The 14702-nt window shown below is 47.4% G+C and overlaps 1 protein-coding gene across 1 annotated transcript; it reads left to right on the top strand.

Annotated features, from left to right (window-relative positions):
- Positions 1 to 9299: 9299 nt before the first annotated feature.
- LOC311123007 (uncharacterized protein) lies at positions 9300 to 13229 on the top strand (the record flags this gene model as incomplete). The annotated part of the gene is made up of 4 exons (XM_084197303.1): positions 9300 to 9605; positions 11797 to 11913; positions 12717 to 13037; positions 13141 to 13229. Coding segments are annotated over 4 exons (833 nt in total), but the record flags the coding sequence as incomplete, so codon positions are not given.
- Between the last annotated feature and the right edge of the window lie 1473 nt (positions 13230 to 14702).

The following is a 14702-nucleotide window of genomic DNA, read 5'->3' as shown; positions in this document are numbered from 1 at the left end:
GACAGAGGACGGGAGGGGAGATAGAGAGGGAGATGTCAAAGGGCTGCGAGAGATGAGCAGAGAGAGATGGGGCGGAGGAGAGAGGAGGGGTGGGGGGCGGAGGAGAGCGTAGTGGAGAGAGAGGAGAGGGAAGGGGACAGAGGAGGGGAGGGGAGGGGAGGGGAGGGGAGGGGAGGGGAGGGGAGGGGAGGGGAGGGGAGGGGAGGGGAGGGGAGATAGAGATTTGTGGAGGAGAGAGAAAGATTTAATGGAAGGGAAATATATATTTATAACTGACTTCTCACCAGTGATGTCATCCTAACCAGTAATCTTTTACACTCTTCCACTATTGGCCCAGCTCAGATTGACCTCTGACCTCTGGAACTGAACGATTGAGGAAAAGCTGATGTATTAAATTAGATATACTGTAAACTCATCTGCAAAGAGAGGTTCACATGGAAGGGGAATGTGTGTACACATGGGTGTTGTTGCACCATACCAACGATAAGTCTATCTTCCCCATCACATCATGAAAGGTGATGTTGATGTTCATTTCTCCTCTCTTAACTATAAAAAAAAAAAAAAAAAAAAAACGAGTGTATCAGTCCTGACCCGTCGGTCAATACACCCCATTTAGCCATACACTAGGTTTAGCTGTGTTTCTACACACCCCATTTAGCCATACCCTAGGTTTAGCTGTGTTTCTACACACCCCATTTAGCCATACCCTAGGTTTAGCTGTATTTCTACACACCCCATTTAGCCATACCATAGGTTTAGCTGTATTTCTACACACCCCATTTAGCCATACACTAGGTTTAACTGTGTTTCTACACACCCCATTTAGCCATACCCTAGATTTAGCTGTATTTCTACACACCCCATTTAGCCATACACTAGGTTTAGCTGTGTTTCTACACACCCCATTTAGCCATACACTAGATTTAGCTGTATTTCTACACACCCCATTTAGCCATACCCTAGGTTTAATCAAATCAAATCAAATCAAATTTTATTGGTCACATGCGCCGAATACAACAGGTGCAGACATTACAGTGAAATGCTTACTTACAGCCCTTAACCAACAGTGCATTTATTTTAAACAAAAAAAGTAAAAATAAAACAACAACAAAAAAAGTGTTGAGAAAAAAAAGAGCAGAAGTAAAATAAAGTGACAGTAGGGAGGCTATATATACAGGGGGGTACCGTTGCAGAGTCAATGTGCGGAGGCACCGGCTAGTTGAGGTAGTTGAGGTAATATGTACATGTGGGTAGAGTTAAAGTGACTATGCATAAATACTTAACAGAGTAGCAGCAGCGTAAAAAGGATGGGGTGGGGGGGCAGTGCAAATAGTCTGGGTAGCCATGATTAGCTGTTCAGGAGTCTTATGGCTTGGGGGTAGAAGCTGTTGAGAAGTCTTTTGGACCTAGACTTGGCACTCTGGTACCGCTTGCCGTGCGGTAGCAGAGAGAACAGTCTATGACTAGGGTGGCTGGAGTCTTTGACAATTTTGAGGGCCTTCCTCTGACACCGCCTGGTATAGAGGTCCTGGATGGCAGGAAGCTTTGCCCCAGTGATGTACTGGGCCGTACGCACTACCCTCTGTAGTGCCTTGCGGTCGGAGGCCAAGCAGTTGCCATACCAGGCGGTGATGCAACCAGTCAGGATGCTCTCGATGGTGCAGCTGTAGAATTTTTTGAGGATCTGAGGACCCATGCCAAATCTTTTTAGTCTCCTGAGGGGGAATAGGCTTTGTCGTGCCCTCTTCACGACTGTCTTGGTGTGTTTGGACCATGATAGTTCGTTGGTGATGTGGACACCAAGGAACTTGAAGCTCTTAACCTGTTCCACTACAGCCCCGTCGATGAGAATGGGGGCGTGCTCAGTCCTCTTTTTTTTCCTGTAATCCACAATCATCTCCTTTGTCTTGGTCACGTTGAGGGAGAGGTTGTTGTCCTGGCACCACACGGCCAGATCTCTGACCTCCTCCCTATAGGCTGTCTCATCGTTGTCGGTGATCAGGCCTACCACTGTTGTGTCGTCGGCAAACTTAATGATGGTGTTGGAGTCGTGCCTGGCCATGCAGTCATGGGTGAACAGAGAGTACAGGAGGGGACTGAGCAAGCACCCCTGAGGGGCCCCCGTGTTGAGGATCAGTGTGGCAGATGTGTTGTTACCTACCCTTACCACCTGGGGGCGGCCCGTCAGGAAGTCCAGGATCCAGCTGCAGAGGGAGGTGTTTAGTCCCAGGATCCTTAGCTTAGTGATGAGCTTAGAGGGCACTATGGTGTTGAATGCTGAGCTGTAGTCAATGAATAGCATTCTCACGTAGGTGTTCCTCTTGTCCAGGTGGGAAAGGGCAGTGTGGAGTGCAATAGAGATTGCATCATCTGTGGATCTGTTGGGGCGGTATGCAAATTGGAGTGGGTCTAGGGTTTCTGGGATAATGCTGTTGATGTGAGCCATGACCAGCCTTTCAAAGCACTTCATGGCTACAGACGTCAGTGCTACGGGTCGGTAGTCATTTAGGCAGGTTATCTTAGAGTCCTTGGGCATGGGGACTATGGTGGTCTGCTTGAAACATGTTGGTATTACAGACTCAGTCAGGGACATGTTGAAAATGTCAGTGAAGACACTTGCCAGTTGGTCAGCACATGCACGGAGTACACGTCCTGGTAATCCGTCTGGCCCTGCGGCCTTGTGATTGTTGACCTGCTTAAAAGTCTTACTCACATCGGCTACGGAGAGCGTGATCACATAGTCATCCGGAACAGCTGGTGCTCTCATGCATGCTTCAGTGTTGCTTGCCTCGAAGCGAGCATAGAAGTGGTTTAGCTCGTCTGGTAGGCTTGTGTCACTGGGCAGCTCGCAGCTGTGCTTCCCTTTGTAGTCTGTAATAGTTTTCAAGCCCTGCCACATCCGACGAGCGTCAGAGCCAGTGTAGTACGATTCAATCTTAGACCTGTATTGACTCTTTGCCTGTTTGATGGTTCGTCGGAGGTCATAGCGGGATTTCTTATAAGCTTCCGGGTTAGAGTCCCGTTCCTTGAAAGCGGCAGCTCTACCCTTTAGCTCAGTGCGGATGTTTCCTGTAATCCATGGCTTCTGGTTGGGGTATGTACGTACGGTCACTGTGGGGACGACATCATCGATGCATTTATTGATGAAGCCAGTGACTGATGTGGTGTACTCCTCAATAATGTCTGAAGAATCCCGGAACATGTTCCAGTCTGTGCTAGCAAAACAGTCCTGTAACTTAGCATCTGCGTCATCTGACCACTTTTTTATTAACCGAGTCACTGGTGCTTCCTGCTTTAGTTTTTGCTTATAAGCAGGAATCAGGAGGATAGAGTTATGGTCAGATTTGCCAAATGGAGGGCGAGGGAGAGCTTTGTATGCGTCTCTGTGTGTGGAGTAAAGGTGGTCTAGAGTTTTTTTCCCTCTGGTTGCACATTTAACATGCTGGTAGAAAATAGGTAGAACGGATTTAAGTTTCCCTGCATTAAAGTCCCCGGCCACTAGGAGCGCTGCATCTGGATGAGTGTTTTCCTGTTGATTAATGGCCTTGTACAACTCATTCAGTGCAATCTTAATGCCAGCATTGGTTTGTGGTGGTAAATAGACAGCTATGAAAAATATAGATGAAAACTCTCTTGGTAAATAGTGTGGTCTACAGCTTATCATAAGATACTCTACCTCAGGTGAGCAAAACCTCGAGACTTCCTTAGTATTTGGTTTTGTGCACAAGCTGGTTTTTACAAATATACACAGACCGCCACCCCTGTATTTCTAAACACCCCATTTAGCCATACCCTTAGGTTTAGCTGTATTTCTACACACCCCATTTAGCCATACCCTAGGTTTAGCTGTATTTCTACACACCCCATTTAGCCATACCCTGGGTTTAGCTGTATTTCTACACACCCCATTTAACCATACCCTAGGTTTAGCTGTATTTCTACACACCCCATTTAACCATACCCTAGGTTTAGCTGTATTTCTACACCCCCAAACTACTTCCTGCGGCTATGGGACAGAGGAGGAGGGGAGGGGAGATGGAGAGTGAGAGAGAAGAGGAGTAGAGAGAGGGAGATGTCAAAAGAGATAGGGCTGACAGACTAACACGCAGTCAACTGAATATCTTTTCATAACTGACTTCTCACCAGTGATGTCATCATAACCAGTAACCTTGTCCACTCTTCCACTCTTGGTCTGGCTCAGCTTGACCTCTGACCTATGAAATGAATGATTTCAAAAACAGACAAAAGCAAAGGTATTAAATTATATATAAACTCATCTGCAAAGAGAGGTTCACCTTTCCATGGAAGGGGAATGTGTGTACACATGGGTGTTGTTGCGTCATACCAACGATAAGCCTATCTTTCCCATCACATCATGAAAGGTCATGTTGATGTTCATTTCTCCTCTCTTTTGCCCCTCCCCCTCTCTCACTCTCTCTCTCTCTCAGTAACATTCAAAGGGGTTTTATTGACACGGGAAACATATGTTAACATTGACAAAGCAAGTGAAATAAACAATCACAAACAGTAAACTTTAAACACACAAACGTTTCAAAAGAGAAAGACATTTGAAATGTTAATAATTTAACTATAAAAAAAAAAAACAGAAAATATGAGTGTATCAGTCCTGACCTGTATAGGCCGCCGGTCAATACACTGTAAATGAAATATAAACTAGCTGGCTCCACTAGGGTCCTCTCAGCCAGGTGGCTCCACTAGGGTCCTCTCAGCCAGGTGGCTCCACTAGGGCCCTCTCAGCCAGATGGCTCCACTAGGGTCCTCTCAGCCAGGTGGCTCCACTAGGGTCCTCTCAGCCAGGTGGCTCCACTAGGGCCCTCTCAGCCAGGTGGCTCCACTAGGGCCCTCTCAGCCAGGTGGCTCCACTAGGGCCCTCTCAGCCAGGTGGCTCCACTAGGGCCCTCTCAGCCAGGTGGCTCCACTAGGGCCCTCTCAGCCAGGTGGCTCCACTAGGGTCCTCTCAGCCAGCTGGCTCCACTAAGCCCTCTCAGCCAGGTAGCTCCACTAGGGTTCTCTCAGCCAGGTGTTTCCACTAGGACCCTCTCAGCCAGGTGGCTCCACTAGGGTCCTCTCAGCCAGCTGGCTCCACTAGGGTCCTCTCAGCCAGGTGGCTCCACTAGGGTCCTCTCAGCCAACTGGTGTGTGTAGGAGAGTGTGAGCTGTGTGTGCAAAATGTAGAAGTACAAATGGCAAGGGAAATGAAATAAACTGATAAATCTAGGCCTAGGTTTTATTTACTGTGGTGTTTGTTCTCCACTGGTTACCCTATTCTTATCACAACAGGTCACACATTTTGCTGCCATGATTGCACACTGCAGTATTTCACCTAACAGATATGGGAGCTTATCAATATTATATTTGTTTTCAAAGTATTTGGGGATCCTTGTAATCTGAGGGAAATCTGTCTCTCTCACATCATTGTTTAATTGGCAGGAGGTTAGGAGGGGCAGCTCAGTTTCCTCTCCTCTTCTCCCCCTCTCCTCTTCTCCCCCTCTCCTGTTCTCCCCTTCTCCTCTTCTCTCCCCCTCTCCTCTTCTCCCCACTCTCCTCTCCTCTCCTCTCCTCTTCTCCCCCTCTGCTCTTCTCCCCCTCTCTCTCACATCATTGTTTAATTGGCAGGAGGTTAGGAGGGGCAGCTCAGTTTCCTCTCCTCTTCTCCCCCTCTCCCCCTCTCCTCTTCTCCCCCTCTCTCTCACATCATTGTTTAATTGGCAGGAGGTTAGGAGGGGCAGCTCAGTTTCCTCTCCTCTTCTCCCCCTCTCCTCTTCTCCCCCTCTCCTCTTCTCCCCCCTCTCCTGTTCTCCCCTTCTCCTCTTCTCTCCCCCTCTCCTGTTCTCCCCCTCTCCTCTCCTCTCCTCTCCTCTTCTCCCCCTCTCCTCTTCTCCCCTCTCCTCTTCTCCCCCCTCTCCTCTTCTCCCCCTCTCCTCTTCTCCCCCTCTCCTCTTCTCACCTCTCGTCTTCTCCCCCCTCCCCTCTTCTCTTCTCCCCCTCTCCTCTTCTCCCCCCTCTCCTCTTCTCCCCTTCTCCTCTTCTCCCCCCTCTCCTCTTCTCCCCCTCTCCTCTTCTCCCCCTCTCCTCTTCTCCCCACTCCCCTCTTCTCTTCTCCCCCTCTCCTCTTCTCCCCCTCTCCTCTCCTCTCCTCACCTCTCCTCTTCTCCCCCTCTCCCCTTCTCCCCCCTCTCCTCTTCTCCCCCTTTCCTCTTCTCCCTCCTCTCCTCTCCTCACCTCCCCTCTTCTCCCCCCTCCCCTCTTCTCTTCTCCCCCTCTCCTATTCTCCCCCTCTTCTCTCCTCTCCTCACCTCTTCTCCCCCTCTCCCATTCTCCCCCCTCTCCTCTTCTCCCCCTTTCCTCTTCTCCCCCTCTCCTCTTCTCCCCCTCTCCTCTCCTCTCCTCACCTCTCCTCTTCTCCCCCTCTCCTCTTCTCCCCCTCTCCTCTTCTCCCCTTCTCCTCTTCTCCCCCCTCTCCTGTTCTCCCCCCCTCCTCTTCTCCCCCTCTCCTCTTCTCCCCCTCTCCTCTCCTCTCCTCATCTCTCCTCTTCTCCCCCTCTCCTCTTCTCCCCCCTCTCCTCTTCTCCCCCTCTCCTCTTCTCCCCCCTCTCCTCTTCTCCCCCTCTCCTCTTATCCCCCTCTCCTGTACTCCCCCTCTCCTCTTCTCCCCTTCTCCTCTTCTCTCCCCCTCTTCTCTTCTCCCCCTCTCCTCTTCTCCCCCTCTCCTCTCCTCACCTCTCCTCTTCTACCCCTTTCCTCTCTCCCCCTCTTCTCTCCTCACCTCTCCTCTTCTCCCCCCTCTCCTCTTCTCCCCCTCTCCTCTTCTCCCCCTCTCCTTTTCTCCCCCCTCTCCTCTTCTCCCCTTCCAATTCTCCCTCCCCTTATATAATATACATTTGAGGAGGGAGGGAGGGAGGGAGGGAGGGAGTAATGGTCAGAACCAGAGAGAGGGGAGGGAAGGGCGAGGGAAAGATGGAGGAGGGGAGAGAGAGATCTGAGAGAGAGAGAGAATATATAATATATTTTTATCACTGACTTCTCACCAGTGATGTCATCATAACCAGTAACCTTACCCACTTTTGGCCCAGCCCAGCCTGACCCTGACATATAGCATCAGGCCTGTTGAGTTGACTTGGGTAACAGACCTCTAGCTTCTACACCACATCCCCCCTTCTCCTGCTCTAACATGAGACCTCATCAGTACTCATTTTGGGTGCTGGTACTGTTTATATTTAGGTGCTGGAACATTAACCAATATTCTATAAGAGGTGAACTCAAGCAGTAGAAAGTTAGAGGTGATATTATAGGACACACTATGTGAAACATTGCTGCTCTGTCATCAGTTTCCTGTGGGGTTTTTCCAAAACAGATCAGTTTGATGTAGTTAGCTGGGTTCAACCACTGAGCCAAGATAAGTTGCTAAGACGTCAGTTAAGCTGTGATGGTGTCATGCATCTGACTGTTGTATTTTCAGTGTGTCAACAATTGATTATATCTGTCTCTATGTAAATGAATGAGAGTATATATTATTTATTATATTGGTCTTATGTTATTGTAGGAGAATGGGTGGTGTAGATGCTAGAGGTCTGTGACCTGAGTCAAGCTCAACAGGCCTGATGCTATATGTCAGGAAGAGAGAGAGAGGACAGAGAGGAGGGGGTGGGGAGGGCAGAGGAGAGAGTGGTGGAGAGAGGATGGAGGGGGCAGAGGAGGGGAGGGAGATAGAGAGGGAGAGAGAAGGGAGAGGAGAGAGAGGGAGATAGAGAGGGAGAGAGAAGGGAGAGGAGAGAGAGGGAGATGTCAAAAGAGATAGGGATGACAGACTAACATGCGGTCAACTGAATATCTTTTCACATGTCATCATAACCAGTAACCTTTTCCACTCTTCCACTTAGCTTGTCCCTGACCTCTGAAAAAACAAACAGAAGCAAATGTAAATTATATATAAACTAATCTGCAAAGAGAGGTTCACATTTCCATAGAAGGGGAATGTGTGTACACGATGGTGATAAGCCTATCTTCCCCATCACATCGTAGCCGGCCGCGACCGGGAGACCCATGGGGCGGCGCGCACAATTGGCCCAGCATCGTCCAGGGTAGGGGAGGGATTTGGCCGGCAGGGGATGTAGCTCAGTTGGTAGAGCATGGCGTTTGCAACGCCAGGGTTGTGGGTTCGATAAAATAATGTATGCACTAACTGTAAGTCGCTCTGGATAAGAGCGTCTGCTAAATGACTAAAATGTAAATGTAATCCCTCTCTCTCTCTGTCTCTCTCTTTCTCCTCAGATATCCAGGCTCAAAGCATCAGTCCACCAGGTAGGTAGAGTATAAATCTACAGTGATTATAGCAGTTCAATATTAGTCAACTTTATTATCCCACATGGAGAAATTCATGTGTCCATACACACCATTCTAAAACCCAATAACAAGTACTGTTTTATGGCACTACTAATACTTGTCAACCACAAAGCATTACTGCTGTTAGAATAACAGAAGCCCTGTCATAATCTGTCCTCACCACTGTGTTTTCCTCTCTGCTGTTTACAGCTGAATACTCAGTCAGACTGGTGAATGGGCCCACTTCCTGTTCTGGGAATGTGGAAATCTTCTACAGAGGAGAGTGGTTACGTCTATGTACAATAGGGTGGAGCGTGATAGAGACTAAGGTTGTGTGTAGACAGCTGGACTGTGGGAATGCTGTAGCTGAATCTAGAGGACCTCTGGTTGAAGAGGGAAGAAGAGGAGGAGTCTCACTATGGAGGAGATGCAGTGGAGATGAGTCTACTATTAGAGAGTGTGGCATCATAGGAGGAGGACCTGTTGTCTGTTATGGTAGATATTATCATCATGTGATCTGTTCAGGTAAGACACTGGTAATATTTAGATATTTAATTTGTACATTATACAATATTTACATGTATCATGTTTTATGTGTTTTTCATTTCATTTAAAGAGAGGGAGATATGTTAGATGTATTTAAACATTATATTTGTGTTTGTCATATTGGTTTATGGGAGATGTGCATGGGCAGATCATTGTAGTTCAGATGTTACTGAAGTGAAGCTGCCTGATGGATGTCCAGCTGTTTATTTTCTATAAAGTGAAGTGAACTTATTCCTGTCTCCTGCCTGCATTATTCCCAACCCTGTCCTGAGTGACTAAGAACCAATTTCTACCTCTTACAGTATCAAACATAGCAAACTACAATCTTTTATCCAACATATTTGTGTTTAGTCCTTTGACAGTGTCTTCAACAAAACTGATTGAATGTTCAACCAACTGTTTTTCTCCAGAGTCTGTGCAGCTTGTGGATGGAGCTGGCCTCTGCTCTGGGAGACTGGAGGTGAAGTCCAGTCAGTCCTGGGCCTCAGTGTGTGAAGCTGACTTTGACCAGCAGGATGCAGAGGTAGTCTGTGGGGAGCTCGGCTGTGGGGCTCCTGCAGCTCTACAGGGGGGGCTCTATGGAGAAGGTGAGGGTCAGACCTGGGATAAAGAGTTCCAGTGTAAAGGCAATGAGTCCCTTCTCCTGGACTGTGACACCTCAGACAGAAAAAACAACACCTGTCTACCTGGTAATGCTGTTGGACTCACCTGCTCAGGTAAGAAACAGTTTGTCACTCAATCAACATTGTTTCTCGCCTGGAGTGAAGAATATGAGAGGCAATATATAGTGGGCTCCAAAATTACTGCCACTCCTGTCTGGCAATGCACAAACAATACTTACAGAAATATAAACAATATAATTATAGAGAGAAACTGAAAATACCAACATGTGAGAAATACTGTACTATATTAATGTTCCAATGGAACCCACCAAAATCATTTATTGATTAAATTAAAAATCAATGTCCTCCAAATCAAGGTTTCACAATTAATTGCACCCTTAAAGATTATTGTAAATAACATCTACCAAAATTAAACCAGTGTTAAGTGAATATTTTAATCTCAATGGTTGAACTCAACTATTTCAGTGTCTCTGTGCGTCTCCCAAAAGGTTGTAATGCTTTTGGATCAATAAACAGACAGAGTCCCGGTCTGCATAGTCAGGCCTTTATTCATTGAGAATTCTGTTCATCACAATTTCAGAGTCCATCTTTTATACTCACACATCATACAAAAACCCCACCCCTTTTAGGCGGGCTGTTTTCCTCTGCTCTCCTAACCATCAGGTCACACACACATGTTCTTATCATAGGCTGCATTCCTTAGTTATCGCCGTCCTCATACTCCTTAAAAAGCCTAACCGTTTCTCTCCTCCCTTAATTGGGAGGCCTCTTTATCTTGGTTTCCCAGTTGTCTGTAGCCAGTTCTCCTTGTCCTTTGTTGTCTGGTCTAACTCTTAATCACATTGCTAAATAGTAGCTCAATGTCATAGTCTTTACTGGTCCTACAACCACACATTCTAACACATTTCACACAGTTTCAGGGTGTAATAATTAGTCATTAATAATTATTCTATCAACCAGGAATTAAATTCCACTTATTTAAGTGTATCTAAGTCTTAAGGAACTATATTGAGCCATTACATCACTTCCTGTTTCACTAGGGTATAAAAATGAGGTAACACGCATACAATATCCCTTTGTCATCCAACACCATGAAGAAAACAAAATAACTGGCAGTTCAAAAGAGACAGATGGTCGTAGACCTTCATAAATCTGGTAATGGCTACAAGAAGATCCACAAACGATTGAATATACCACTGAGCACTGCCAGGGCAATTATTAAAAATTAAAAAAGATATGGAACAGTTGAAAACCTCACGGGTAGAAGACACAAATGCATTTTGCCCCCCAGGATAGGGAGGAGGATGGTGAGAGAAGCAACAAAATCCCCAAGAATCACTGTGAAAGAATTGAACGTTTTGGTCAGATACAGCAGCGACATGTTTGGCGTCGAAACAGAGATGCATACAAGGAGAGACACCTCATACCCACTGTGAAATATGGTGGTGGGTCAGTGATGATTTGGGGCTGTTTTAATTCCAGAGGTCCAGGGGCACTGGATGGCATAATGAATTCCACCAATTATCAGGCAATTTCGGCTGACAATCTAGTTTTCTCTGCCAGAAGGCTGGGACTTGGCCGTAGGTGGACATTCCAACAAGACAATGACCCAAAACATACCTCAAGATCCACACAGAAATGGTTCTGTGACAACAAAATCAATGTTCTGCCATGGCGATCTCAGTCCTCAATCCAATCCAATCAAAAATCTGTGGGCTGAGTTGAAGAGGGCAGTTGATAAGCGCAAACCCAAGAATGTGAAGGATCTTGAAAGGATCTGCATAGAGGAATGGTCCAAAATCCCTCCAAATGTGTTCCTTAACCTTGTCAAACATTACAGGAAAAGACCCCATGCTGTTATCCTTGCCAGAGGTGGTTGCACTAAGTACTAAATGAGGAGTGCCAATAATTATGAAACCTTGATTTTGGTGACATTTATTTTGTATTAAATAATTGTATGAGTTTGGTTGGTTCCATTGAAACATTAATAAAGTACAGTATTGTTTATATTTTTTAATGTACTGTTGGTGCAGTCAGGGGTGCCAGTAATTTTGGAGCCCACTGTAGATGTGTTTTAGTGAGAAAATAGTAAGATTACTGTCTCTCTCTCTTCTTTTCTCAGAGCCTGATGATGTGAGGCTGGTGGGAGGAGGCAGTCGCTGTGCTGGTGGAGTGGAGTGGTACGACCAGGGAGAGTGGAGGACTGTGGGAACTGTAGACTCGGACAAGGAGGATATAGCTGCAGTAGTGTGTAGACAGCTGGGTTGTGGCTCCACTGTTTCAGTACAACCTGGAAACACCACTAGAGGGATTGCAGTTTACTGTTCTGGGTCTGAGCCTTCAGTGAGGGAGTGTAGGAGAACAAATGATCTCCTTCCTGGACTCACAGTGATCTGCTCAGGTAATAACAAGATACACTATGTGGCCAAATGTATGTGGACATTAGTGGATACGGCTATTTCAGCCATACCTGTTGCTGACAGGTGTATAAAATCGAGCACACAGCCATACAATCCATAGACCACCATTGGTAGTAGAATGGCCGAAGAGCTCAGTGACTTTCAACGTGGCGTCTAGGAGCAACAGCGGCTCAGCCGTGAAGTGGTAGGCCTCACAAGCTCACAGAACGGACCGCTGAAGCGCGTAGAGCGTCAAAATTATCCTCGGTTGCAACACTCACTACCGAGTTCCACATTCTTTTGGCCATGTATTACATCTCCTTCCTGGACTCACAGAGATCTGCTCAGGAAATATCAAGATATTAGAATTATATTCAACTGATTTCCTTCATTCATACAACTTCCTCTGCACCTCTCACGATGACTATTTAGCTCGTAAATCTGCATTGCAAAATAGATCACTCAGTCAAGTAGGAATCAAATACAACTGAAATATCCCAGAATGATTTTGTATTTGAGTGTTATCTCAGTGAACGTCTCTACTCACTACCACTGTCACATGTCATGTTATTGTCATATCTAAATGAGGAAAGTAGTTGAGGAGCTACGTTTTCTTTTTCTCTCCTCTTGTTCCAGATGTCCTGCTTCAGCCTGATATCAACATATGTTGTCTCAGTGACTGTAGGCCCACTACTCATGTTGCCCTGTGAGGGAGGGTGGCTAGCACTGTTACATGCTGATGTTATTGTCATATCTATAGGAAACTATTAGAAGAGGTTTTTCTTGTTCTCTTTTCTTGTTACAGATCTCCTGGTCCAGCCTGATATCTTCCTGACTGACTCAATGGGAGGGGTCTCCAGGGGCCATGAGGGGCCAGAGGTGTTCAGGGGCTACAACTTCACCATCACCTGCTCCACTCAGCCACAGTACCCAGGAGGCTCCTTCCTCCTCACGTTCACCGGCTCCAACAGAACCCAGACCCAACCAGCTGTCAATCACTTTGCTGCCTTCCTCTTCCCTGCTGCAGATGACTCCCACCAAGGGAACTACAGCTGTGTTTATGACAATTATGTTTTCTCTCATAACTTCTCCTCTGAGAGTGAGCTCCTCAACCTCACCGTCACAGGTAACTGAACATGATCCAGACTTATAACTTTGTCATTGACAGATTTCCCACAGATCTATATGATGATGATCAGTCCCCTCATCAAAGGTGTTTCTGTTTTCAGCCTCTCCTCTGCCAGCCTTCATCATCAGACACGTTGTAGTGCTGCTGATCCTACTGACAGCCATCACCACCTTCTACCTGTACTACAAGGTAAAGACATTTACTCAGACGTTACAAGTCATTTAAATGTTTGTGTCTTTCAGCAGGGTTCAGATTCTACATTGGTCTATATCTGTGTTTAAGGTGTGTGATTAACCAGATGTGTATCTTTGACTTGTATTGCACTATCTTGGGTTTGTTCTTCAGTACTGTACTGATTATGAGAGAACGAGAACGAGAGGGGGAGAGAACGAGAGGGGGAGAGAACGAGAGGGGGAGAGACACGGACAGAGAGGGAGAGAGAGAGACAGAGAGAGAGTCAGAGAGAGAGAGACACCAGTGGCAAGGTGACTGTGAACATGGATGTGTATCAAACAGGCACAACGACAGTACAGGGACAAAGTATGAGCAATTCAACGGCTCATACACGAGACGTATGTGGCAGGGACTCCAAACAATCCCAGATTATAAAGGGAAAGCTAGCCACGTATGGGACACCGACGCCTTGCTCCCGGACAAGATAAACACCTTCTCCCACATTGAGGATAACACAGTGCCACTGACGCGTGTGGTGAAGGTAGGCAGCAACACCTCTGCCACCCTGATCCTCAACACGGGGGCCCATAGGGGTGCGTGCTCAGCCCCTTCCTGTACTTCTGTTTACCAGTGACGGTGTGGCCACGCACATCTCCAACTCAATCATCAAGTTTGCCTTTGACACAACAGTGGTAGGCCTGATTAACAACAACAACGAGACGGCCTACAGGGAGGAGGTGAGAGCCCTGGCGGAGTGGTGCCAGGAAAATAACCTCTCGCTCAACGTCAACAAAATGAAGGAGTTGATCGTGGACTTCAGGAGACAGCAGAGGGAGCACGCCCCCATCCACATCAACGGGGCCACAGCGGAGAGGGTGAAAAGGCTTCAAGTTCCTCGGCGTGCACATCACTGACAATCTGAAATGGTCCCTTCACACAGACAGTGTGGTAAAGAAGGCGCAACAGCACCTCTTCAACCTCAGGAGGCTGAAGAAATTCGGTTTGGCCCCTAAGATCCTCATGAACTTCTACAGATGCACCACTGAGAGCATCTTGTCGAGCTGTATCACCGCCTGGTATGCAACTGCACAGAATGCAACCTCAGGGCTCTCCAGAGGGTGGCGCGATCAGCCCAACACATCACCAGGGGCACACTGCCTGCCCTCCAGGACATCTAAAGCACCCGGTGTCACAGGAAAGCCAGGACGATCATCAAGGACCTCAGCCACCCGAGCCACAGCCTGTTCACCCCACTACCATCTAGAAGGAGGAGACAGTGTAGGTGCATTAAAACTGGGACAGAGAGACTGCGACAGCTTCTCTCTCCTGAGTGGCGCAGTGGTCTAAGGCACTGCATCGCAGTGCTAACTGTGCCACTAGAGATCCTGGTTCGAATCCAGGCTCTGTCGCAGCCGGCCGCGACCGGGAGACTCATGGGCGGCGCACAATTGGCCCAGTGTCGTCCAGGGTAGGGGAGGGAATGGCCGG

The sequence above is a fragment of the Coregonus lavaretus genome (genome assembly GCF_964263955.1).
Source record: "Coregonus lavaretus genome assembly, contig: HAP1_SCAFFOLD_5985, whole genome shotgun sequence".
Classification (NCBI taxonomy): domain Eukaryota; kingdom Metazoa; phylum Chordata; class Actinopteri; order Salmoniformes; family Salmonidae; genus Coregonus; species Coregonus lavaretus.
The sequence above is the reverse complement of the archived record's forward strand: the minus strand, read 5'-3'. Positions and strand labels throughout refer to the sequence as shown.